Source organism: Symphalangus syndactylus, chromosome 8 (genome assembly GCF_028878055.3).
Source record: "Symphalangus syndactylus isolate Jambi chromosome 8, NHGRI_mSymSyn1-v2.1_pri, whole genome shotgun sequence".
In the NCBI taxonomy this organism is placed as follows: domain Eukaryota; kingdom Metazoa; phylum Chordata; class Mammalia; order Primates; family Hylobatidae; genus Symphalangus; species Symphalangus syndactylus.
Genome location: NC_072430.2, coordinates 29,053,214 through 29,080,688, shown reverse-complemented (window position 1 = coordinate 29,080,688; position 27,475 = coordinate 29,053,214). Strand labels below are relative to the sequence as shown.

General features: G+C 35.9%; 2 protein-coding genes across 14 annotated transcripts in view; one reads left to right on the top strand and one right to left on the bottom strand.

Moving 5' to 3' along the window:
- Positions 1-460: 460 nt before the first annotated feature.
- The window catches only part of GALC (galactosylceramidase), a 75,235-nt gene continuing 48,220 nt past the window's right edge, over positions 461-27,475 (bottom strand). For 10 of the 13 annotated variants that reach the window (XM_055288510.2, XM_055288504.2, XM_055288501.2 and 7 more), the window contains 7 exons: positions 18,187-18,276; positions 17,375-17,461; positions 15,240-15,390; positions 13,064-13,244; positions 8,889-9,052; positions 7,412-7,488; positions 461-2,394 (listed from right to left, as the gene is read on the bottom strand). In XM_055288510.2, the coding sequence (XP_055144485.1) occupies positions 2,248-2,394; positions 7,412-7,488; positions 8,889-9,052; positions 13,064-13,244; positions 15,240-15,390; positions 17,375-17,461; positions 18,187-18,276 (897 nt within the window). In that variant the 3' untranslated portion in view covers positions 461-2,247. The remainder of the gene's footprint in view (positions 2,395-7,411; positions 7,489-8,888; positions 9,053-13,063; positions 13,245-15,239; positions 15,391-17,374; positions 17,462-18,186; positions 18,277-27,475) is intronic. The other 3 variants (XM_063645501.1, XM_063645502.1, XM_055288502.2) reach the window with 2 other exon arrangements.
- On the top strand, positions 20,054-22,734 carry LOC129487305 (shieldin complex subunit 2-like). The gene is given in 4 exon segments (XM_063645499.1): positions 20,054-20,123; positions 20,126-20,479; positions 21,520-22,437; positions 22,440-22,734. Coding segments are annotated over 4 exon segments (1,599 nt in total). The 5' UTR covers positions 20,054-20,065; the 3' UTR covers positions 22,709-22,734.

The following is a 27,475-nucleotide window of genomic DNA, read 5'->3' as shown; positions in this document are numbered from 1 at the left end:
CGGGCTCTTTGTAGAAATAGAGAAAATAATTTTCAAAACTTTAAAAAAAAAAAAAAAACGTATCTGGAAGACGTAAAGAGCTCTTAAAACTCAATGGAAAAGACAACAGAATTTTTTAGATGAGCAAAAGATTTGAATAGATATTACATAAAACAAAGTACATAAATGTCCATTAAGTCCATGACATCTGCTCAATAGCTTTAGTCATCAGAGAAATGTACATACTATACACCCACAATTAAGGGTTAAAATTAAAAAGAATGACAACATGAAGCACTGACAAGAATGCAGAGTAACTGGAACTTTTAAACCTTGTTGATGGAAGTGTAAAACCACACAATCATTTTGGAAAGCAGTTTGGTAGTTTCTTATAAAGTTAAACATACAATTAACATAAGACCCAGGAATTTCACTCCTCAGTATTCATCCAGAAGAAATAAACATATATTTGACACAAAGATTGTAAATGTAGACAGTTTTAATTGTAGTATCAGAAACTGGTGGGGAGGAAACAAATTGTGATATATTCATACAATGGAAAACTCTTCAGAAATAAGAAGGAACAAACCACTGAATCACACAACATGGACAAATCTCAAATCATTATGCTGACAGAAAGAAACCAACCATTCATAAGAATACATAGTACATGATGCCACTTTCATGATGTTCTGGAACAAAGAAAACTAATCTATAGTGATAGAATTCATATCAATGGCTGCCAACAATTGGGAGTGAAAGGAACTGACTGGGCAGGTATATAAGAGAACTTTCTGGGGTGATGGAAATATTCTGAAGCTTGACTGGAGTGTTGGTTACATGGGTATATCCATTTATCAAAACTCACTGAATTGTATATTTAAAGTAGGAACATTTTATTGTAAATAAATTACGCCTCTATAATGTTAGCTTTAAAAAATATTAGATACGTCAGCTGGAAATCACTTGGTTTTAATGAAAAATTTTCTCTGTAATCTTATTTATTCTAGTACTTATCTTCTTGTCTTCAAAAGCAATGCAAAACTTCACTGTAGCTAAGCCTGTGTTAGACTCTTACAAATTCCTAAATAGTAGAATTAGTTCAATGAGTAATTCTTATAAATAATTCTAGATTTACTTTACCCACATGGATAACTGATTTGCTACTTAAAGCCATATTAATGCTTAGTATAAATCATACAACATGATAAACATGCTCATGTATATTTAAATATAAACATATTTGGACTTTAAAAAGTAAGTACATCTTCACATGTACCCTAAAACCCTAAAGTATAATAAAAAAAAAAAAAAAAAAAAAAGTAAGTACATCTTAGGAGATGATCCAATTCTGGGAGTTAGCAAATGGCTAAGTGCTCCCCTCCTTCCACACATAAGGAGAGAAAAGCATTCATCAGCTGTGTGAGTCTGTTACCAGTGCCACATATGAGGACAGACCACAGCGCAGTGAGATGAGGCAGAAGAAACAGCTACAACAGCATTGGCTAGATCAGGTTTTCTTCCTTCTTCCAGCCACCTGGAAAAACGTTCACAGAGAGTTATAGTGGTTACAAGACCAAAACTTGGAATCAAAAAAATTAAATAATGCAAATAACCCAATTAATCTGCTAATATCTATTACTGCAGAAATAGTGTTAGAGGTAGTTTATTAAAGAGGCATTTTTTAAATCATCCCACTCATCATATCCTGCATTTCAAAAGTATCATCTTAAAAAGAAAAATAAAAAAATACTTTTTAGAGCATAAAGCATAACAGGTTGAAGTGATTTTCAAAAAGCTACTTCCAGTGTTCTTCAGCTTTCTATTATGGCAGCATCATCTTGTGATGAAGACATTGGCTCACGTGGACACACAGTCAGCATGCATAAATACATCTCAGTGATGATCAAGTTACTGCCATCTACAGGACCACTTGCAAATAAGATGAAGAGAGCTACCTCAGTGTTAGCAGCAAGGCTTCGAGGTCTGTACTACTCAAACCACTCCTAAGGGTATGGCCAATGCACAGTTTGAATGTTAGGAAACACACCAGGTAATGTTAAAGATTCACCAGTTTTCCCCTTGGAATTAATTCTAATAAAATCTTCCACAGGATAAATTAAAAATAAATTTCTCTCCCCTTTTACTCTTCATTATTTTTAGCCTCGAAAGGTTCATATACCGTTCCAATGAAACAAGAATTGGCTCTGAACCAAAACCAAAAAGAAGGGAAGAAAATCCAGAGTATTCTATGATGCCCTGTAAGTATTAGCGTGTGGCTTCCACAAGAAAGTTGTCAAACTGTGCAAATTCAAAGGAGTGAGTTCCAATTGCAGCCCAGCCATTCTTTGGAAAATTCACAGGGACGTCTGTCCACAGAGACTTGTCATTCAGCATGCCAGAGGCGAAATGACCCTAGAGTAGAAAGAAACACATTCCTTGAAACCATATGAAAATGGTCCTCTGAAGTCTGTTTCTTGATATGTATGGCCCACTACTTAGTGGAGCAAATGTACTACTCACTGAAGACTTAACCACAGCAAAACACAATTCCACAAGTTTGAGCAAATTTTAAAACACAGAAAAAAACTCTAGGAAGAAATTCTTATCTACCTACTTAAATTGTTCCCAACGTACAAGGAATATCTCAATATTTCCTGTGCTCCACCAAAATTTAAAACCAACAAAATGCAAAACTTTTCATGCATCATTATAAAGTTTTAGAAAAAAGCTGATTAAAATTTAAAAAATGTTATTTATAAGTAGTCACATGTACAAGTGGTGTGGCTAACAGCCACCAGCTCTTCAGACATGACTGCTGGAGTCAAAACATCTGCTTCTACCTCATTGCTTCTTTAAGGTTTTCATTACGGAGCCTCTGCCCAGCCAGAAGAAAAATAATTAACCTTAGTTTTTGTGTTTTGTTGCCATGAATAGAATATCACTTCAAAGCCACATGAAGCTCCTACCCTTAAGTTGGAAAAACAGCAACCATCAGTTAAAGTGATGATGGAGTAGGGTGCAGTGGGTGGAAGAAGGGAGGCAGCTATAAGGTGTGACTTATTGGTCACTGACAGTGAAAGAAAAAATTACACCTTCCTCAGAACGTTGCCATTCTACTTAGCTCAGTGCCTGGCACATGGTAAACAATAAATCTCAGCTCTTATTATCTTTATGGTAGTACATTTATGAGCACATATTCACAGCATACTAACTACAGCCAATCATATAAAACTAGCTACTCTCAAAAGCTAAAGAGCTCAAAACTCAAAGCAGTGGGCCAAGAACCAGAATAAATCTGCTTTTAAGTCTTGGAAGTATAATGTAATGGGCCTTAATTTAGTTCTTTTATTTTATGCATGGAAACACTGAGGCTTAATAGATTAAAGCTCAAAGTCACAGGTTTATACTCCCAGTCACCTAGCTCCAAATTCAGAGCCACATTCCTATTACTACAGACTTGCACAGCTATCTTCAGCTCTGGACGTGCTTACTGAACATCTGCTGCCATCAAACATTCAATATTAACACTGAGCCAAGGGACTCAAATCACAGATCACATTAAGCACAAAACCTGTCTAACAGGACCTCATCTCTCCTGACTCCCCAGGCTTCAGCCACCCCAGCCTCCAGGCTGCTCTTCACACAATGTCAGCTACACCTGCCTTTTGCACCAGCCACTTGGTCTGCTCAAATTGTTCTTCCCAGCATTCAGGTCTGCTGTGAAGACCCACTCAGTGAGGTCTTCCCTCACCTCCCTGGTTAGAGAATCAGGGTAACAGAACTACTTAATCTCACGACTCTATTTTTTCTTCATAATCATTTATAAACTTATTTACAAGTTTATTGTCTCAGGATAGGGCTCAGCAAACTATGACCTACATGCCAACCACCCTTTTTTTAATAAATAAAATCTTACGGAAACACAGCCACATCCATTCATCTACCTATCGTCTATGGCTTTTTTTCTCATTACAATAGCCGAACTGGGTAGCAGCAGCAGAGACCACATGGCCCACAAAGTCTAAAATATTTACTATCTGGCCCTTTAAAGAAAAAGTTGCCAACCCCTGTCCTAGAAGAATATATGCTCTAAGAGAGCAGGAATCTTGTCTGTTTCATTCACTGCTGTATCCCTAGGACTTAGGGAAGTGCATACAGTAGGGGCTTAATAAAAATGTGTTGAATATAAGAATGAAACACATTTAACCCTCAAAACAACCTCACAGAAGTTATCTCCATTTTACAGATAAGGAAATGGATACTCAAAGAGGTGGAAAAACTTGCTAGAAGTCTCAGTATGTGTTAGTGAGGAAATATGAATGCTGTTCTGTCTGGTTCCAAACACTCCTACTCCTAAGAATATTAACTTGACTCATTAAGTGCTTAACACATATCAGGTACTATATATATATATATATATTTTTTTTTTTTTTTTCATTGAATCTTCATAAGAAAAGTGTTCTTCATGATATCATGGATGGGAAAATTGAAGCTGTGCAATATAAAATACTTGCAAGTAGAATATAGTAGACTTCAAAGTCCATTGTGCTACCCACCATGCAACAGAGCTGGGACAAGTCACCTGACAAGTGCTGAGAAGAATTCAACAGGTGGCTGATAGTCAGTAACAAAATCCTCACATTAGCTGTAATTTGGAATATGGGCAACATAGAAGATGATGTTTTGTTTTTTTATTTATGCAAAGAAGATTTATATGTCAAATACTGTTTAATGCACTGGGAATTTAAGATGAACAAGAAAGACAAGGTCCCTGCTCTTATGGAGCTTATATTCTAGTAGAAGGAGATGGACAGATATGCACACACACACAAAATGAGAGCTAAAGGATAAGTAGCATGTAAAAATTAAGCCAGGTCAAGGTGACAATGGGTGCCTGACAGACTACTTTAGTGCAGATAGTTGGAGAAGACCCTTAGGGTATGTGGCAAAAGCTGAGATTCAAGAGGAAACAGAATGCCCATAGTTGATGAAACACAAAATAACAGGAGTAGGGGAGTGAGGTGGGTGCAAGCCAGCAAAGTCCTATCCATCCTAGTAGCAAGACAAGAGCCAATTTCTAAAAGTAATGAATCACATTATATTAAAGACACACCAGAAGAAACAGCTGAAATAGTGAAGAGTGGCTGTATCAGAAGTACAGAACACAGAATGGGGTCAAGAAGAAGGAACAGGATGTGAGGCAGGAGGCAGCTGTTTTCAGTAAGTCCTACTGATATTTTAACCATGTATGCAAAGTACCTGAGGAAAATTAAGAAAATTTTTAAAATCTCATTCATGATTTCAAAAAAACTCATAAAATTACTAAAACAAACCTAATCAAAAGTTTGCAAAAATAAAACTAAAGGACATAGTGGCAAATCTTAATAAATGGTGAAATATAGCATGCTTTTGTTCCTGTGTTCTCTCATGGGGAAACACATTACTGTAAAAAAAAAATGTCATTTTTTTCCTGAATTGATGTATAAATTTAATGTAATACCAGCAACATTTTTTAAGTAATTGAAAGTTTGTTTTTTAAAAGTCGAATCGAATAATACATATAGTGGAATAGCAAAGATAATTTTGAAAAAGAAACAATGAGGAAGTTGCCCCACCAGATATCCACTCATTCACTTACCAAGTATTATTTGGACTCTTGCTCTGCCTGGCTGTCAGGCACTTTTCTAGGTGCTACAGAGCCAGCAGTGAGGAATATGGAGAAAAGCCTGTCACTAAAGGAGCTATGTGCTAGTGAAGGGAGTAGGAAAACACAAAAAAATTAACAGAATATGTGTGATGTCAGCTCGGGATAAAACTTTTGGAGAAAAATAAAGCAACAGAAAGGAGTTAGAGAGTGAGATGGGGCACTGTTTTCTATCAAGTGGTCAGGTAAGAAAACTCTGAAGGAAGCAAGGGAGTAACTGTATCATCAAAGCTTTTAGAATGTGAACACCAATTAAAAGTGTGATTTTGGGTAATAATACACAAACATCAATATGGAGAACAGAAAAAAGTTCAGATACAAGCATATGCACATGTGCTGATTTGTTACATCAAAAAGGTAGCCTTTAAATTATGGGCAAAAGGATAGTCTATTGTGATAAATGATGGCTATCCATTTAAAAAAAAATTATATTCAATACTTCCCCTTACAATGCACAAGTAAATTTCTGATGTATTAAAGACTTACACATAAAAATAAATCCTAAACTTTGTTTAGTTTGGGGGATAAACGTTCCTAACCTTGAGAAACAAGAAGGCCTTATTTAAAACATGAAACATAAAAGCAATGAATAAAAAGTGAAATATCTGACAGTATCAAAATTTAAAACTTATAATCATCAAAAATACCATAAGCAAAATTAAAATACACATGAGGGAAGAGCATAGTTGTGACATATGTAACAGACAATGGGTTACTATCCAGAATACATATTAAATTCACACAAATTTGTCAAAAAAAGACAACATGATAGAAAAATGAAGAAAGAAGTAAACAGAAAACTTCAGAGAAGAGAAAATACAAATAGCCAGTAAACATTAGATTTGCAAGCTCCCTAATTACAAGGAAATACAAATCATATCTATGAGTTTGGAAAAGATCTTCAAATTCAATAATAGTGAATATTATTATATGCTATAAAATGACTACAATTTGGCTAGTGTGGTATAGTTAAATAATCTATGCTACATCCAAACCAAATCTTCAATATACATATTGTTAATGCTAAAAAAAAAAAAAATAGTGCTGTCATTTTTGGTGGTTAAGAGGAGAGAACAAATTCCAAAGTTATCGGGATCTGATTTTCAATTTCTACTGCACTCTAAACAAAATTGTGAGAGAGCTATCTTGGGAGAGACCAGCACATTATACACAAAAAATTTATCTGCACAGCATCCCTTGGAAGCACTGTCGAGCAGTAACTCATGATCACCCAGTGATTCTGAGGAACATTTTTATACTTCTATTATACTAAAATTAATCTGGTATTTTCTGTGACAAAAATATTCATGGAAACCAATTTCTAAAAACTATGCTTATAACTGAAAACCAAATTATTCTTAACCATCAAAAATAAATGTATATGGCTTTGCTTACATCTATAAGCTCCATGTACAGTCTTGGTTCAAGCAAACTTGAAAAAAATAGTTCAATTATTGACTCTATCAACTATGCCTCAGTTTAAAAAACAAAACAAAATTAAAAAAAAAATAGTGACCTGATAAAGTCAACTGCTGATGGTTCTCACATAGCTTACCCTCACACACGTAACTATCCTAGGGATGAGTGGCTTCCCAGCACCAAGGCAGATTCCTTGTCTCTCTTCATTATATGTCACACTTTCCCCCTCCTATTTTATAACAGAAAATTCTAGAAAGGCACAACAAAAGAGCATTTTACCTCCAGACTCCAATCAGCAATACTTACCTTAATAGTTAACGTGAGTGTATACCATTTTTTTGCTGTAACTTCAACACGTCCTAAAGCATATATAATCCATCCAGCTGTAACACAAAAATATTATCCTAATAGATATAATTTTGAGATCTTAATCACAGAATCATATAATTCAGTGGGGTTCGTGAGTGGCATCTGTATGTAGTAAAGTCAGCCTCAACAGACAGCTATGTCCCTTCATTCCCAGATCTACAACTGAGTTAAGCCAAAACATTTTTCATTTAGCCATGCATTTAATAGCATATACTGACATCATACTCTGAGCCGTATACTATATGCGAGCTCACAACAGAACCAGTGAAATAAACTTAAAAGCCAGTGATAGTATGAGGTGTTAGCATCTGTAGTTCAAGTACACATTTATACATGCCTGGATTGAATATGGAAGACAAGAGAGAGAGAATATAAAATTTCCAGCCAGTCTAACTGGTCACATGGTAATAGTATTAACTTGGAGAAAATAATAAGTTAACTTTTGGAATTAGTGTTATTCAAATGCCTATGAGAACCCCAGGATAAAATTTCAAGTACGCAGTTTAAAACAGACAATAGGGACTGCAGACACAGATTTAAATTCCTAGTTCCATTTCTGCCACTAACTAGCTTTGAGTCATTAGGCAAGTCAATTAACCTCACTGGTTGTCTGTTTTCGATTTCAATATCACTGAGGTAACTTCAGATTGGTAATGCCATGAATATGTAACTCTTGTTCTAATATCCTTCCTACCTACTTCCTCTTTAAGTTTTATTTTATTTATGGAGTCAAAGCAAAGAGCAGCAAACTATAAAAGAGATATTTTTAAATTAAGGTAAGAGGAAAGTCAAGAGACTGAGAATCAAGAAAAGTCACTACCAGTAAGGTCTAGTTTCAAAGGAGTGGTGTGTACCAAAACCAATCTGAAGTGGACACAGTTCAATCTGAACATATTTGAAGCACCTATTCTGGATAAAATATTATCCTATCTAACACAAGGGCTGTAAAGATGACTGAGAAAAGTCAAGCTATTTTCAAGTATTAACTAAATTCAAAAATGAGATCTTTCCATTTTAAGCTGATCAATCCCCCTCCTTACATTTCTATAAGTACAGCAGATTCTTATACTCTTGCTTTTATTTATGGTGCCTCCTGAGCATTCTCTCCCTACCACCACTACCTCAGATGGTTTTGATACTATCTATGCAAATCCTATCCTCACAGCCCAGTTCAACTCTACAATACCCTTAAAAGCTTTGTACAATTATTTTCCCTTCCATAGAGCTGCCCCCATCTCTAGGAATTAAATAACTTTCTATAATCATAAACTATTTGGTATTTGCTTACATCCCTTCCCAATTAGATGTCGAAACACCTTGGGTTGAACTCTTTTTATCATTCCCACAAATAACAAGTAGGTGCTCAAAGTAACATAGCCCATAAGTCATATGCTATTAAAAAAAAGTCACTTACCTAAATCACCTGTAACCCTGTAAGATCCATTTGCAAAAATCCAGAAGAAAATTCCTCTGGCACTTCTAATCAAAATACCACCTTTGTTTACTCTTCCTGCAATGAACACACCTCCTGTGTCAGGGGTCTCCATGTAAACATCACACTTTATAGTCAGATTGGTCCTGCAAAATAAAACGGTTAATTAGTACTCTTAAAATTTGCCCTTTGTAACATAGTACAGATATGTCATTTCACAGCCCATGCTTCCAAACTTCTAATTGAGGTGAGAATGTGATTTGCTAAGTCTGAGCCTGTAGCAGAGATGGGCTTCAAGAATCTTTATTGACAACAGTTTTAAATGTTACACGACTGAAGTCATTTCATTGCCTCTTTAAATGATTACTGGACAATAATAGTTATGATTTTTAAGTTTCCTGAGAAAATATTTTTTTCTACAATAAAACAACTTCTCATCTTAAGAATACAATATTTTAAAAAGCCACTATTGTCTATGAACACATTAAAAAGTAAAAAGTTCCACACAATTCTGAGGGAGAATGTTTATTCAAATTTCCATCAACAAAGAGAGGCAATGAAGGCAATGCTAGGAGCCTTTGGGAGAACATAAGCTATTCTGGGGCCAATTTTTACATCTAAATCTAACAAAACTTTAAAACTCCAGAAGAAAAGATCTAAAATTATTTCTCTGCAAAGACCATAGAGTTGACTCTCTAGGAGGGCTTCTCACACCTGAACAGCACTGAAGTCACCTGGAGGGCTTCTTAAACTCAGTTCACTGGCCCTACCCCACAGCGTGGTTCAGTAAATCTGGGGCAGCCCCTTGAATTTGCATGTCTAACAAGTTCCCAGGTGATGCTGATGCTGCTCGTCCAGGAATGCCACTTTGAGGACCATTTTCCCATATGAAGTATCTGTCTATAAGGAAGCAATAAAATCCTGGTTCTAGGCTCACTGATCCACAGCAGTCTATCAAAGATGGGAAAAGATTCAGCTGTCTAGGGACTACCAGAGCTGTTACAGTGAGCTCTCCTCCAGGTTTCCTCTTACAAATGCTACCAGGTACAACACTTTCCTTCTGGGATGCTACAACCACCCCAAACCAACATGATCTCTGAAAATATTTCACTTCCTACTCAGTATCTAACTGCAAGTGGGAAGAAAAAAGAAAGCCTGCACACAACCAAGTCATAAATCAAGCAATATATCTCACATAAAACTGGAAACACCAAGAAATCCATTCCGGAAATGGGCTGGGGGGAATGAGATCTAGAATTATGTGGCTTTTACATTTCTGTGTCTTATCAGTGAATTTTGCACAGTGAAATTTTACTACATAAAGGAAAATATTACAAAAGTACCTACATCAGGTACACAGGGAGGACAATTCACACTTAATTATCTAAGCAGAGCTGGACTACTTTACGGGAAGATAAATGCTAAGTAACTCAAGCCCAGTCTCTCTTGTATGTCCTCTGATATCAGAGGGAGTTTTCTCTCCATAGATTATCACCAGCATGAAACCACTGGCAATCAACACTGGTACTTACATCCCTTACCTCCTTTCTGGTTCATCAGAAGTTTGAAAGTGCTACAAATACCATCAGCACCATAAAATTATTCTATTTAGAGTTGGAATGAGAGAAGATCAAACTTTCCTTTTCTATATACCACATTCCAGAATAAGTGATTCTTGCATCAGAACTTGCCAGGCAATTTCATAGATAATGAATGAAATGGAATAAAAGTGTGGTTTATTCTTCCACAGCCACAATCTCTCAGTAGTGCTGAAAGAACAAAAACTAGCCAATATATAAGGCAAATTTGATCAAAGAGAGAGTTCAGCTGTGTGCAGGGAAAGGTAATTTTGTGATTATCTTTAAAGGATTCCAACCAATGCTCACTATCAAGATAGAAGTAGCCAGTTATAGTACAATCTATCCCGTATAATCAAATTACCGCGCTGGTAAATTACTAAATCTAGGTATAAGAGAGGAAGTTCTACTCAAAACACAACTCTAAAAACTGTGAGTAGTGTGCACACATTGAGATCAGATTTACTAAAATAGCACTACAGATAAAGTAAACAAATTTCCCATTTCCTACCTTTAGGAAGAAGACGATTAAAATGAGGCTGTGAGATGTCCTCCAAAGAGAATGGGCTACTGAGTCATACAGACCCGGCTTCTAGCCCTGGTTCTGCCACTTACAAGTGAAATCTTGGGTAAATCTTACTCCAAAGATGCAGTTTCTCAGTCTGCAAGGTGGGGACGATGATATCTCCACCATAAAGTGGTTGTGTGGGAAATCCATCAGAGTGCCTACGATTACCCAATTTTTATTCCCTCCTTTTCCCACAATAAGTGGGCACAGCAGCCAGGCAACAGAAATGAACAAGGGATTTGTGTGGATCTCTGAGCAGATCTGGCTGCCTCAAATAGAGGGTGGAGTACCGGAAAATAACACATAACAGATGAGACCAAATTATAAAGGGTCTTGGAAATCAAGCCTAGAAGTGGAAAACACAGGTAGCAGGAGAGAGTCACTGCATCTTCCTGAGCAGGGGAATAACATGATGAAAACAGGGGTTCAGAAGGATGAAGGCAGTCCTTTCTTGACACGCAAAATTGCGACTACCTGGTTCCTTTCGTTTCAGAATGTGTCACCCTCTTCCCTTCTACACCCTTCTGCATCCCTTGTCTCCACCTCCTTACCCACTGCAATAGATCCTACTAAAAATTGAGTAGTGCTATTTAAATTGTGAAGATTTATATGGAGATTCAAATATATGAAGATTTGGGGGAGTAAATCTTTGGATGGTGCTGTATCTCATTTCTATACTACAATTAAGGGGCTTCTCAATCTTTTTGGAGTCCCAGCCAGAAATAAGATTGAGTTTGAGTTTAGAAAGTGCCCTCTATAGTATTCAAGTGCATGGGGTATAGGGGATGTCACAGAAAAAAAGTTTCCTATACGGTGACTTCAAAACTGGAGATCAAAACAATGAGAGACCCATGTCTTGGACACTTAAACCCAGCCACTGGACTTACAATAAGACCATCAGTCACAAATGAGGATGCCACGAATTCCACTGCCATAATCAGAAAATCTAAGTAAAGTTTCCACCTCAGAGACAATGGGACAAGCAGAAATTCTTCTGTGTAAAAACACAAGCCACAAATGTCATCCTAAATTAGGAAAGAATTCTTCACTGCACCTCAAAAACTCTTCATAGTGTTATAAGGGTTCCAGGGGCTCTGGATAACTGAAAGTTTCTTGAGACTTACATCAGAGCTTAGGACTAGAATCAGGATTTCTAACTGGGAGTAAGGCACTTCAGGAGGGATAAACACTTTCTGCACACTCCATAGACAGGCAATTCAAGGCTCTTTTCAGAATTCTTTTCTCTTCCCTCTCCAGTTTCCAAGCTTTGGATATGGCTTTTTGGTGGCTTGGTATTATTAGTACTAGCTCTAAACATGGAATGTCTGTGTTTTTTTTTCCCACAGTGGAATCATACTAGTTATAGGAAAAAATGAAAAAGAAACATATAAGACAGGTGGAATAAGTCAGCACATAGAAATTCTGTAACTAAACTAAAGAGGAAGGGAAAGTTTTAGTTTGGCATTATATTTGATGTGAATAATATAACTTGTCTCTTTACCAGATGACTAAATAAAAAGTTAAATTCACTAGGCAACTAAAGCTGATTTGCTTTTTACTATTGCCATCTACTGTCCCCTGGTAAACAGATTTTTTAATAAGGCTAAGACGGTGTAATTCTAAGATTGGTCCACTAGATGGCAACACCAGATCAACAAATCAACTCTCCAGCAAAACAAAAACTTAAAAATACCTCACAAATCCGTCTATATATAAACAAATGTTAAATTATAATTGGGTCCAAAAGTCCTCAGTTTTTATACTGAAATCATATTGTTCCTGTAATAATCACTATTAAATAGGGCAAAGATGAGGGAAGGACACTGGGGCAGCAAAACAATTTGCAGCTTTGTGGTCATCACCATAATATTCAACAACCCTTAATATTACATATTACACATCTATTAGGTTCTTGAACAAGGAGGACTATTGAAAACTCTTCACTTCAAAATGTACCTGACAATATTACAAGGGTATTTCAGCCAGATCCACATTGAGAACATCAACCTTACCAGTTGTAGTCTCCTATAATACTGATTGTGTTGGATGCATCGGCAGCCCACGTAATGGGTCTCTGGTTGAGAACTTGGCGTAGCGTGAAGTGATGCTCACCAGGGTCTTCAATATTTGTAAAATATTCAAATACACCAGTTTGATCGGCAAAGTTTGGAGCTTCACTAAAAAATGGGTAATCTGTTCAGAAAATAAGAAATTCTCTGTTTAGTATCAAATCCTTCAGAAGCTCTCTTTGCTGATATTTTACAGTATGTCTGAAACACTTCTGAAAGTTTTTAAATAAATAAATAAAATCTAAACCACAGTTTAGGGCCTAGGTCTAATAAAGATATGTTAATTTTTGTATCATCATTACTAAATATCAAGATGATGAGTTCGACCTATAGATGCTGCATAATATTTAATCCAGGCATCTGGTGTAGAGGAAAGGTCATGAGTTTTGAAGTAAGACCTAGATTCAAATTTGAGCTCAGTCTGTCGCCCTGGTCAAGTTATTTAACTGCCCTGCATCTAAAGTTTCTTCATTTCTAGGTTTACAGGAGGACAAGAGAATTAAAGAAAAGATAACATGTACATAAGCCAGCACCTGGCAAGGGCTCAATAAGGGATAGCTTTATTATTTCTAATATCTGTCAAGCAAGGTTCCAAATCATGGGTCACAATCATCTGCCAAAAGAGCATAAGAAAGGTTTACTATATCAAGCATAAAATTTACAAATTTTCTTCTACTTCTAAACTGCAGCAAAAACCAGTTTTGGGCGTAAGTTATCAATCTCTTTTTAGTTTTACTAAATTAAATTATAGTCTTACAATAATGAATGCTGTAGAGGAGAAATTTTATATATCTTACAGCTCTTATACCTCATCCTTTTCCAAGTGTTTTTGCATCCATTACCTCATTTGAGACATTTAGAACCCTAACAAGTATCTCCAGAGCCTAGCTTATAGTATTTAACTTTAGTTTTAAATTTATATTGTAGCTCATAAAGTATTACATTTTATATTTGAAGGTTTGGAATTGCCTCTTAGTCTTCAGGGTCACAAAATATTGGTCTTGGTGCTGGCAGAAGTTCTTCAATCTCATTATCTAGGCCATATCCCACACAGATTCCTCACTTACTGAAGGCAAAAGTCACCTTTGCTAACAGAACCAACCGAGCAACAGATTTTAAAGACCCTGTGTTTCACAAAATTAATGGGTTTATCTAAGAGGCCATTTCAAAGAGTTGCAGAAAAACAAACCACCAAGCTCCCCTTGAGGATCACTGTTGTCTGTGTTATAGTTGAGAGGACTCCACTACACAGTCCAAAAGGCCTTATACTCCAGCCAACTAGATCATTTCCTGAGAAAGGGAAGTGAGATCCTGTAGCAGTGACTGGGAAAGGGTGATAGAAGTGTCCATCTTTGGTGGAACAAGCAGCTCTGCAGCAAACAGGAGGTTCAAGTGATGCTCCAGCAATGCCAGTTCCCTCCCTATTACTCTCCTGCTGCTACAGATTTTAGGAGCAGATTACAAAGCCACCTGACCCTGTCTGTGAGACCCATAAACCTATAGACCACCACCAACCAGTCAAAAAATTTTGTTACTTACTCACTAGGAGTATAACTACAATGACCATGTCTTCTAACTTTTTTCCAAGTGGTTTTCCTAAATCACCTATAACTAAAGACTTTTCTAACAACTTTAGGACAGATCTTCCTAGAAAACCAAGAAAGCTCAATAAAAAAAAAGCACAGGATGGTATATAATGAGTTGGATCACCCAAGGACAACATAACTGCCCATAAGCACTCAGTTCACTAGTACTGCGGAAAGACAGATATGAATGTGTCTTAACCTCCACACAGAAGGAAGATGTCAATAATGGCTAATGCGGCAGTAGCAAAGTTACAAAGTTTAAGTTTCACCAAAAACAAATTAGAATTATAACTTTCATTCTAACAATGAACTCTATATTTTTTTCTGAAACTGACAAATACCAGGTCCTCAAATTTAGATTTACCATAAAGTAATACAAAAAATTAGCCCTCCTTTTACCACATATGAGATGTAGGAGCTAAATGAATGTGCTTTTGACAGCCACTCCATCATGCACCCAGTTTGACAGGTAGAAATCAACACACTACTGTTAAATATAGAGACCAAGTTAAGTTTTAGTGAAAAATACTCACCAACATTGAAATCATCCTTATAGGTACTTGGGAAGGGCTGGGATTTTGGAGGAAGCGGGTAGCTGCCTTTGCGACCACTGGTGAGAGTGGTGAGTGTGAACAGCTCATCTTCATGCAGGTTCAGTGTGAAACTGCCACCGCTGTCGAGGAGCTGAAAAAGAAGACACTACTGTATTCAAGACCAGGTACTACAGCTGATCTCATGTGGACAAAATAGCTTTAAAAAAATTAGCTTAAAGAAAAGTCCAAATCATTTGTCAGAACTTCCTAAACATTTGTGGAAAACTCACCAATATCAAGGCCCTTGGAATCTTTTTTTCCTAAGTATTGTAGAAAACTTTATAAAATTATGCTTTATAATTTTAAACAACCTTACTTCATGGAAGGAAGGACTAAACAATCTCAAAATCTATTTCTATTAGCCTATTCTTTTCCACTACACAGTAAGCTCCTTAAAGCTTGGATATATTCAATACATGCAACTAAGAGACCTGCTTTTTTCTCTCAGTAGTTTACTAATGTAGAAAAATCCATAAAATATCACTGTCGACCCAGCTGTTAATCACAGAAATCCTTTTACAATTAAGAGAGAAAAATCCTGCTCATTTTATGATCAATATATATTTCAACTAGCAAGTTAGGCTTATGTCACACTTACGATCTTGGCAACTTAATCTCTTTAAGCCACAATCTCCTCATCTACAAAATGAGGAAAAAATACAGACCTCACAGACTGTTGTGAGGATTAAACCAGATAATGCTTTTAAAGTGCTAAGCCCAGTGTGTGACCAATGGGAAACGCTCCCAGTATCAAAGCTGTTCTATGCTAAATGTAGATCTCTGAAGACACTGGAATCCTTTGCATAATCACTGAAGGCATTAAATCTATGCCCAAAATTTGAACAGTTTTTTTCTACTTTGAATTAAAGGAGTTACTATCCTTGTTTTAATGATAAATTGATGATCAGATCTATGAAATACCTGATGTTATATTCAGGTTGAAGAATAACCCCAAATGACATTATTTTTCTTATGGGGAAAATCAATTTTATTATGCCATTCCTAGCAATTTGTTACACAGAAAGCAGGAACTTTTTTTTCAGAACTTAATATATAATAAGGTGTTTTATCACTGTTAGTGACTAGTTGGTTATCAGAACATTAAGAATAACCAGAAAAAGTGGTAGACTTGTGTCAATTAAGTGAAATAATGTGCTTGTTTGGGCCAATTCGTTCTTGAAACCTTTCCCCAGAAACCACCATGGATGAAGCACTGTGGGAAGCACCTGGGATATAAAGCTAAGGCAAGGCTCAGTCTTCAAGGTGTCCAGGTGGCTCAGGAAAAGCATTTACTAGGTAAGCACATGGCCCTAGGTGAATATGAGCTAAGACTGGTGAGGAAGCTTCAGAGGAAGAGACACTTGAATTGGGTCTCAAAAGATGACAAAGATGAGGAGAAGCCATTCTAGCTGAAGAACACAGTATGTGCAAAGTCACAGAGGTAAATAAACAGGCATGCTATGCTTTGAAAAATGTTAAGTTTAGTCTGTGAAGAGTGGCCAGTTTAGTAGGACACACATCTAGGAAGAAGACCAGTTTTCTACCTCCTGGGAGGATAATGAGGGCCATGTGCTACACTAAGGAATGTGAACTTCTAAGAAAATAATCACTGAGGTACTCTGAGCACGGTGATCACAAAAATCAGATCTGCATTTTTGACATTTCACTCTGTAGCAGTGTGATGGGTGACCTGGAAAGTCAGACTGGAAAAACAAGAGGCAGTTTCTGAAATCCAGGAGAGAGATAATAAAGAACTGAAACAAGAAGTAATGGTGGTAATGGAGAATAAGGAGTAAGAGAAATGTGTGGATACAATCGTCTATACTTGACCACTGGCGGGATACAGAGGGTGAATGGGAAAGACAGAGAGTCTCAAATGGGACTTAAATTTCCAACCTGGGAAGCCAGGTGATGGCGTCACTATCCACCAAGGTAAACTAAATGTCTAAGAGCTAAACACATCTATAAACACACAAACTTATAAAAATAAAAATTCTTAATTAATGACATTTCCTTGCCCTTTTACTGTTTTACTGTTGGAATACCCAAAATATAAGAATTTACTTTAAAATTACCCACAGAGAATCCAGCTGCTTAAAAAGAAATCTTTCGGATGTTTTTCCAAGTTTGGTATACCATACCTGTAGCTCTGGTATTTCACTCTGTAAAGAAAAGACAAAAAAACATGGCTGAGTAATTAATCACATCTTCTTTGAGGATTTCCAAAATCAGTACCAGCAAGAATGTACCAATGACAATATTATCTCTATTTATCGGGAGAACCACCTCAAATATTAAATAATAATATTTTTTAAAATAGGAAAACATTGTTCAAGCAAATACTTTATTCTCTAAACACTAAAGAATTTTGGCAAATGATAAAAAAATTAGTGTCTTTGCTTCAAAAACATTCATTACTGTACCTGTGTAATAACTTCTAAATTAAAATAACTTTCTGGTATTAAAAAACAATTCTTATGCCATTAGTAAGCAGAAAGGGTACTGCAGTTTCTCAATTCAAACGTAACAATTCACAGAAATAGCAAGTATCTGGTACTTTTAAAAAACATTTTTGGCATAGTATACTGTAAATATCAATGCTTGAAAGTTCCCTGGACCATACAATGCTTCTACCACCAAGAACAACTTTCTTGCAAGTGACTTTTGTAAGTGTTCCTCGAAGTCACAGAGCATTTTACCTCCTACTGGCTTCTATCCTGTTAGATTAAAGCAAGTCAGAAGATAGAAGACACCAGGGCCTCTGTCAATTCATATGCAAACTGTTAAAAGTTCATAATATAAGGCTTCACTTAAGAACTACTGGCCTGTGATAGAATATATAAATTCTTAAATCAAAACCAAAATAAAGTTAAACATATTTACTTACAAAAGATCCCTTAAGAACAAAGGTGGCAAATTGTTGTGACACATTGAAATAAGGAAGAAATGGCCGTATGCACTTAGAATGTTTATGACTCTGAAAAAAAAAAAAATCACATACATTATCCAAATGATGTATAAGCTACCTTAGGGGAAAATAGTTAATGCCCAAGATTAACAGAAATTAACATACACTAGATAACAAATATGAGTTTATTTCACATTTTTAAAGACTTTTTTATAATATAATCTTTACTGAATGTGTATTGTATGTTCCTAGTCAAATGCAAAGGTCAATGGCATTTCAACTGGATCAAATTTTGAATTCATAGCTAAACTGTAGAGACATATATGGCACACAGATTTTTTGTTATAACTGTTTTCCAACTAAAATATATCAAATAAAAAGCAAAAGTAAGGATGTTTTCACTGAAAAGACATCTCATCTAAATATAACTTCCGTTCTCATGTAAGAAGTAAAATATATATACATATGTATGGGTGTGTATATATATAGTATATATAGATACCAAATACACACTAAGGTCAGCTAAATATGTGTAACATAGTTCTCACATTGCCATCACTGTTTACTAAATAGTCACAACTATGGGCTGGGATCAAAAGAAGTATGAGACATAATCCCTACTTTAAGAGATTCCACAGTCACAGAATACTTACAGTACACAGTTCTATTTCAGGCTTTGCAGACAATTAAAAAATTACTTTCATAATCAGAGATTTTAATGCCCATCTCTTAGTAATTGATAGTACAACTAGATGGACAATCAGCAAGGATATAAGAGATTTGAACAACACTACCAAACAACATGCCACCTATAAATGCCTCCATCTAGCAACAGCAGGATGCACATTCTTTTCAAGCGCACATGGAACACTGACCAAACTACACAATACTCTGATCCATAAAGCAAGTCCTCATAAATACAGGAAGATTCAAGTCACACAAAGTACTTTTTTAACCACAATAGAATTAAATCAGAAATGAATAACTGAAAACCTTCTGGAAAAGTCAAAAATATTTACAAACTATCAAATTTCTAAATAATCAATAGATCAAAGGAAAAATAAAAAGAGAAATTAGAATTTTCAGCTTTATGAAAATGAAAACACAACATATCACAATTTGTGGTATGCCAATAAAGCAATACTTAGGAGGACATTTACAGCGCTAAATATCTAGATTAGAAACCAAGAAAGGATTTGAGAGTTCAGCTTCTGTCTTGAGATACTAGAAAAATAGGAGCAAATTTTAAAAGATTACAAATTGGGTTCAGTGTATACTGCTCGGGGGATGGGTGAACCAAAATCTCACAAATCACCACTGAAGAACTTATGTAACCAAATACCACTTGTTCCCCAAAAAACTGTGGAAATAAAATTTTTTTAAAAAGTAAAAATAAAAATAAAGAAAAAACCAAAATAGGCAAAGAAAATAATAACGAGCAAAGAAGAATCAATTAAACAAAAACAAATTTAAAAACCACAAGAAAATAATAAAACCAAAAGCTGATTCTTCGAGAAGATCAATACAGTTGAAAAACTTTTAGCCAGACTAATAAAAAATCAAGTTAAGAGAAAACATACATTTCAACAATAAGAAAGGTGACATCAGTAGAGATTAGAGATTTACCCAGGGGGAGAGGCAAGGCATGAAACAGCTTCAAACCTTTCCTTAAAGGAATTGATATTTGACACAGAGCATAGAGAGGTTTAAGACTCATGTTGTTCTAAAAAATAATGGAGGTTTTGGTGAAAAGAAAGTAAGAGACCAGTAGCTTCACTATAGGCATAAGCTAAACCACAGCCCAGCCTAATATCCTGTTGAGAACCACCCAGCCTAGTATCCTGTTGCTTCACTAAAAATGACAGTATCACAAGACACAGCTTCTTTAATGTCCATTGCTGACCCCTGGAAAAAAATTCATTTTTACACAGTCAACATTCTTTATATCTGAAGGATGAAAAACAGCACAAAAATCTTGAAAACTATGAAGTCCCAGAATCTATTGGTTCTCCAGATCTCAGTGGTCATTTCTTAGCAAACTGTATGAATAGACATGTTCATGTGAAAGATAACTTTGTACATTCTGTTTCTGAAACACAGAATATAGAATCCCAGAAGATTCACTCATCTAAACTGAGTGATGTAACTAGCTCTAATATGCAAATATGTGGATTTAAAAGCACAGTTCCACATTTAACTGAAAAGTATCAAAAGCTTCTCAGTGAAAATAAAATTATAGATGAACAGCCTAAACATCAGTCAGATATATGTGGTCAGAACTTTAACACAAATTTGTTTCAGTTAGGCCATAAATGTACAGCTATGTTGGATTTGGTTTGTAGTACTAAACAAATTAATATAGGGCCTGAAGTGGTACAAAGAGAGTGTGCCAACAGAATATCATGAAATACAAAACCGGTGTTTGGGATTATTTTCCTTGAACACAGTAGATAAGCCAAGGTCTGAAGCAGCAGTTAGGAAGGTCTCCGACCTTAAAATATCAACTGATACCGAATTTCTCAGTATAATTACCTCCAGCCAGGTTGCTTTTTTAGCTCAAAAGAAAGATAAAGGGCGGAGTCCTATAAATAAAGGGAATGTAAACATGGCGACTGAACCAAAGGCAAGTTACGGGGAGATAAGAATACCTGAAGAGAATTCAATTCAACTTGATGATTTTACAGAAGCATACGAAAGTGGACAAAACCAAGCATATTCCCTTGGACATTTTAGTCCTGTTTGTCCTAAAACAGAAAATAGCCACATTCACATAAACTCTGATAAAGGTCTTGAAGAAAATACAGGATCTCAAGAACTTTTCAGTTCTGAAGATGAACTGCCACCAAATGAGATACGTATTGAGTTGTGTAGCTCAGGAATACTGTGTTCAGAACTAAATACCTTCCACAAAAGTGCTATTAAAAGAAGCTGCACCTCTGAAGATAAAGTGGGCCAGTCTGAAGCTCTATCTAGAGTCCTTCAAGGAGCTAAGAAAATGAAGTTGATTTCTAATGCAGGAGATTCTGCTGTAGAAATGGATCAGAGGAACGTGTCTGAATTTAAGGGTATTAAAAAAGTCATTAATAAAAAACTGTGATTCTAAAAGCCAGAAGTATAATTGTTCAGTCATGGTGCTATCTCCATGCCATGTGAAGGAAATAAACATAAAATTCAGACCAAATTCTGGCTTTAAAGTGTCTTTAGCAACAGTTACAGTAATTGATCAATCAGAAACTAAGAAGGTTTTTCTGTGGAGGACTGCAGCATTTTGGGCACTTACAGTGTCTCTTGGAGATACAATTTTACTCGCAGATGTTGTTATTCACGAGGACCAATGGGTTGGCGAGACAGTACTACAATCAACATTTAGCAGTCAGTTATTAAATCTTGGGAGTTATTCATCTATTCAGCCTGAAGAATATTCCAGTGTAGTTAGTGATGTTGTACTTCAAGACTTACTGGCACATGTGTCCTCAAAACATTCCTACCTCAGAGATCTTCCTCCGAGGCAGCCTCAGAGGGTGAACAGTATAGACTTTGTAGAATTGGAGCACCTTCAGCCTGATGTATTAGTCCACACAATACTAAGAGTTGTTGATTTCACTATACTGACAGACGCAGTATACAGTTATAGAGGACAGAAGCAGAAAAAAGTTATGTTAACAGTGGAACAGGCCCAAGATGAACATTATGTGTTTGTATTATGGGGTCCTGGAGCAGCCTGGTACCCTCAACTTCAAAGGAAAAAAGGTTATATTTGGGAATTCAAATATATTTTTGTTCAGCGCAATTACATACTAGAAAACCTAAAATTGCATACAACGCCTTGGTCATCCTGTGAGTGCTTGTTTGATGATGATATAAGGGCAATTACATTTAAAGCAAAATTTCAAAAAAGTGCACCCTCCTTTGGGAAGATATCAGACTTAGCAACCCACCTAGAGGATAAATGTTCAGGAGTGGTTCTAATTAAAGCCCAGATTTCAGAGCTGTCATTTCCTATTACGGCAGCTCAGAAGATAGCTCTAAATGCTCACAGTTCTCCGAAGAGTATTTTTTCTTCTCTTCCCAACATCGTATATACTGGCTGCGCAAAATGTGGATTGGAACTAGAAACAGTTGAGAACAGGATCTACAAACAATGTTTTAGCTGCTTGCCATTTACTATGAAGAAAATATACTATAGGCCATCCTTAATGACTGTAGTTGATGGAAGACATGATGTTTGCATCATGTAGAATCAAAGCTGATAGAGAAGATTCTTCTCAACATTTCTGCAGACTGCCTCAACAGAGTGATAGTTCCTTCCTCAGGGATCACCTATGGGATGGTCGTGGCAGACCTGTTCCACTCCTTGTTGGCAGTCAGCGCAGAACCTTGTGTATTAAAGATTCAGAGCTTTTTTGTGTTAGATGAAAACAGCTATCCATTACAACAAGATTTCTCCCTCCTGGATTTTTATCCTAACATTCTAAAGCATGGAGCCGATGCCCTTCTCTGAGGCCAGAGGAAGAAATTGCAGGCATTTCAAGGAAGAAGTACTGAAATGATTTGTCTTTTGAAGTAAATAAATGATAGGGCTTTTGCTTTGGATTTTTTATTAAATATATTTTACAAAGAGAATTGCAATTAAAACTTTTTTCTAAGAAAATCCTGTGAGGTTTAAAAAGATTATTTTTGTTTTTTGGTTTCTTCCTTTCTTCTGGAGAAATGATCTACCAGTCAAGGCAATATGTAGCAGATCCCTGGGAATTAAAGGTTTGCCCATTTGTTCACTGTATTTAGTCCCTGCTACGTTCCAGACATTGTACTAAGTACGAGGAACCACAGGGAAGACATTCCCTCAGAAACTGCTGCAGTGCTTTTGCTTATCCCTACCTAAAAAACCGTCAATGTGAAATCATTTCCTTGATTACAACTGTACACGATAATGGATTAGTTTATACAAACCTATGTTTAGACAAGTTCAAGACAAGCGTGTCTTTCTATAAAAAGCATTGAAAACGAAGGAAATGAGATCATGTTTCAATTTATTAAAGCGGGGAAGAGCGTTCTGTGGTTAGTTCGTGTCTAGGATTTGAGTGCCTTACTGAATGTATTTACCAGCAAACATGTAGCAATCTGTTCTCTCATTGTGATTGTAGAAAAAGCTCATGTAAAATGATAGTCATTAACGAGGAAGTATAGAGTGGTACTTATTCTGTAAGTTCAGAGTATGCCGAGTGTTAATAGATTATCATATTGCCTGAAAATAAATTTATGATGAGATAAAAAAAAAGTGACAGTTAAAAAAAAAAAATCTCCAGTGGTCAGAAGAAAACTAAAACACTAACCTCAAACCACCCCTGAAAATGAGCTGGAATTTAATTGGATCAGTCTTTGGAACAATTTAAGTCCCCAGGGCATTGTTTAAAACAATACAGAAATCCACCAGCAATTAGTGGAACTTACAGTGAGGTGTGATCAAGGAACCAGACAGAGTTCTGGAAAAACAAATGTCATCCCAGGGTGACTGTGGATATGCCCAAAGCCACATTCTCCAAGGAGCAACATTTCAGGCTTTACAGTGTGTGGAGGGGAACAGGGAGGGAACAGAGTTAACTAAAATACTCCAGCAAATCACTAAGTAAATAAATAAACAACGACAAGCCTCAAGGGGGAGAGGATCAATGCCCAGAGTTGCTAGCATATATTATATATGAGTTGCTACCATATATTATATATAAGGTCCAGTTTCCAACAACACACACAAAAAATGAGACATTCAAAGAAATAGGCATTATTTCATTCTTTCTATGGCTGAAGAGTATTTCATGGTATATATATATATATATATGTGTATATATATACACACACACACCATATATATATATACACCATATATATACACACCATATATATATATACACCATATATATATACACACCATATATATATATACACACACACACACACACACATACACACACACCATATATATGGTATATATATATTTCCCTTATCCACTCATCAGTTGATGGGCACTTAGGTTGATTCCATATGTTTCAATTGTGAATTGTGCTATACAAACATATGTGTGCAGGTGACTTTATGATACAGTGACTTCTTTTCTTTTGGGTAGATATCCAGTAGTGGGATTGCAGGAATGAATGGTAGATCAATCAATTTAGTTCTTATCAATCTCCACATTGTTTTCCATATAGGTTGTACTAACTTACATTCTCACCAGCAGTGGATAAGCATTCTCTTTTCACCACATGTATGCCAACATCTATTGTTTTTTGATGTTTCTTAATGGCCATTCTGGCTGGAGAAAGGTGGTATCTCACTGTGGTTCTAATTTGCATTTCCCTGATGATTAGTGATGTTGAGCATTTTTTTCATCTGTTTTTTGGCTATTGATATATCTTGTTTTAAGAAATGTCTATTCATGTCACCTGCCACTTTTTAATGGGATTTGTGTTTTTCTTGCTGGTTTGAGTTCCTTATAGATTCTGGATGCTAGTCTTTTGTCAGATGCATAATTTTTAAATGTCTTCTCCCATTCTGTAGGTTGTCTGTTTACTCCAATGATTCTTTGCTTTGCAGAAGCTTTTTAGTTTAATTAAGTCCCATTTATTTATTTTTGTTTTGTTGCATTGCTTTTCAGGTCTTAGTCATAAATTATTTGCCTAGGCCAATATACAGAAAAATTTTTCCTAGATTTTCTTCTAGAATTGTTATGGTTTCAGGTCTTAGACTGAAGCCTTTAATCCATCTTGAGTTAATTTCTGTATATGGTGAGGTGAGAGATAGGGATGCAGTTTCATTATTCTATATGTTGCTATCCAATTTTCCCAGAACCATTTATTAAATAGGATGTCCTTTCCCTAAATTTATATTTTTGAATGCTTTGTCAAAGATCAGTTGGTTTTAAGTATTTGGCATTATTTTTGGGTCTCTATTCTGCTCTGTTGATAGATGACTGCTAGATCTGATAAATGAATTCAGTAAAGTTTCAAGTTACAAAATCAATGTACACAAATAATCTACATAAATCAGCAGCACTGCTATATACCAATAATGACAAAACTGAGAATCAAATCAATAACTCAATCTCTTTTAGAATAGCTACAAAAATATATAAGAATATACGTAACCAAGAATCAATAGTTCTAAAAGGAGAACTATTATACAAAATACTGCTGAAAGAAATAATAGATGATGCAAACAAATGGAAATACATCCCATGCTCATGGATTGGAAGAATCACTATTGTAAAAATGAGACCACAATGCCCAAAGCAATCTACATATTCAGGGTAATTCCTATCAAAATACCAACATCATCTTTCATAGAATTAGAAAAAACAATCCTAAAATTCATATGGAACCAAAAAAGAGTCCAAACAGCCAAAGCAATCCTAAACAAAAAGAACAATCTGGAGGTATCACATTATCTAACTTCAAATTATACTACAAGGCTATAGTAACCGAAACAGCATGTTACTGGTTTAAAAACATATAAATTTATGTATAAAGTAACAATGTCCTATTGAGTTTGCAGCACACAGTGTTGTGATATATGTGCTAACAATAGAACAAAAGGAGAAAGGGAACAGAGCAACAAGGGAATTCAGCATAATCTACTGGAATTCAGTTAGTTTAAATCTGAAGTGAGTCCAGTAAGTTAATATGTATATGGTAAGCCCTAGAATAATCACTAAAAAATAACTCACAAAAATATAGTGAATAATTAATATTGTTAACACGGCCATACTACCCAAAGCAATCTACAGATTTAATGCAATCTGTATCAAAATGCCAAGGACATTCTTCACGTAAATAGAAAACACAACCATAAAATTTATATAGGAACACAAAAGACCACAAACAGCCAATGCAACCCTGAGCAAGAAGAACAAAGCTGAAGGCATCACACTACCTGACTTGAACATATACTAAAAGGCTATAGCAATGATTAATAAAACAGCATGGTTTTGGCATAAAAGCAGACACACAGACCAATGGAACAGAATAGAAAGTCCAGAAATAAATTCATGCCCTATGACCAACTAATTTTCAACAAAGGTGCCAAGAAAACACACTGGGAAAAAGGACAGTCTCTTCAATAAACAGCGCTGGGAAAAATGGATAGCCACATGCAGAAGAATGAAACTGGACCCCTATCTCTCACAATATACACAAGTCAACTCAAAATTGATTACATACTTAAATATAAAACCTGAAACTATGAAACTAGAAAAAAACAAAGGGAAAGTGCTTTATGACAATGAGCTGGGCAAGAATTTTTTAAATAAGACCTCAAAAGCACAGACAAAGCAAAAATAGACAAAGGGGATTACATCAAACTAAAAAGCTTTTGCACAGCAAAAGAAACAAAGTAAAACAGCCTACAAAATGGGAGGAAATATTTGCAAATTATACATGAGACAAAGGGTTAATATCTAGACGATATAAAGAACTTAAACAACAAGAACAACAACAAAATAGCCCAATTTAAACTTGGGCAAAAGACTGTAATAGACATTTCTCAGAAGACATACAAATGGCCAACGGGTACATGAAAAAATACTCAACATCACTAATCATCAGGGAAATGCAAATCAAAACCACAATGGGATACCACTTCCCTCTACTTAGAATGGCTATTACCAAAAAAAAACAAAAACAAAACAACAACAACAACAAAAAAAGAAAACAAGTGTTGGTGAGGATGTGGAAAAAAAGAAATACTTAATGTTGGTGGGGTTGTAAATCAGTACAGCCACTATGAAAAACAGTGTGGAGATTCCTAAAAAATTAAAAATAGGTGGGGCACATGGTGGCTCACGCCCATAATCCCAGCACTTTGGGAGGCTGAGGCGGGCAGATCACTTGAGGTCAGGAGTTTAAGACCAGCCTGGCCAACATGGTGAAACCCCGTCTCTACTAAAAATACAAAAATGAGCCAGATGTTGTGGCAGACGCCTGTAATCCCAGCCACTCAGGAGGCTGAGGCAGAAGAATCACTTGAACCCAGGGGGCAGAGGTTGCAGTGAGCCAAGATTGCACCACTGTACTCCAGCCTGGAAGTGCACCAGTAATCCCACTACTGTGTATATATCCCCCCAAAATAAAATATGTATGTTGAAGAGGTATCTGCACTCCCATGTTTATTAAAACACTATTTACAATAGCCAAGATATGGAATCAACCTGAGTGTTCAACAATGAATACATGAATAAAGAAAATGTGATATATAAACACAATGGAGTATTATTAGTCAT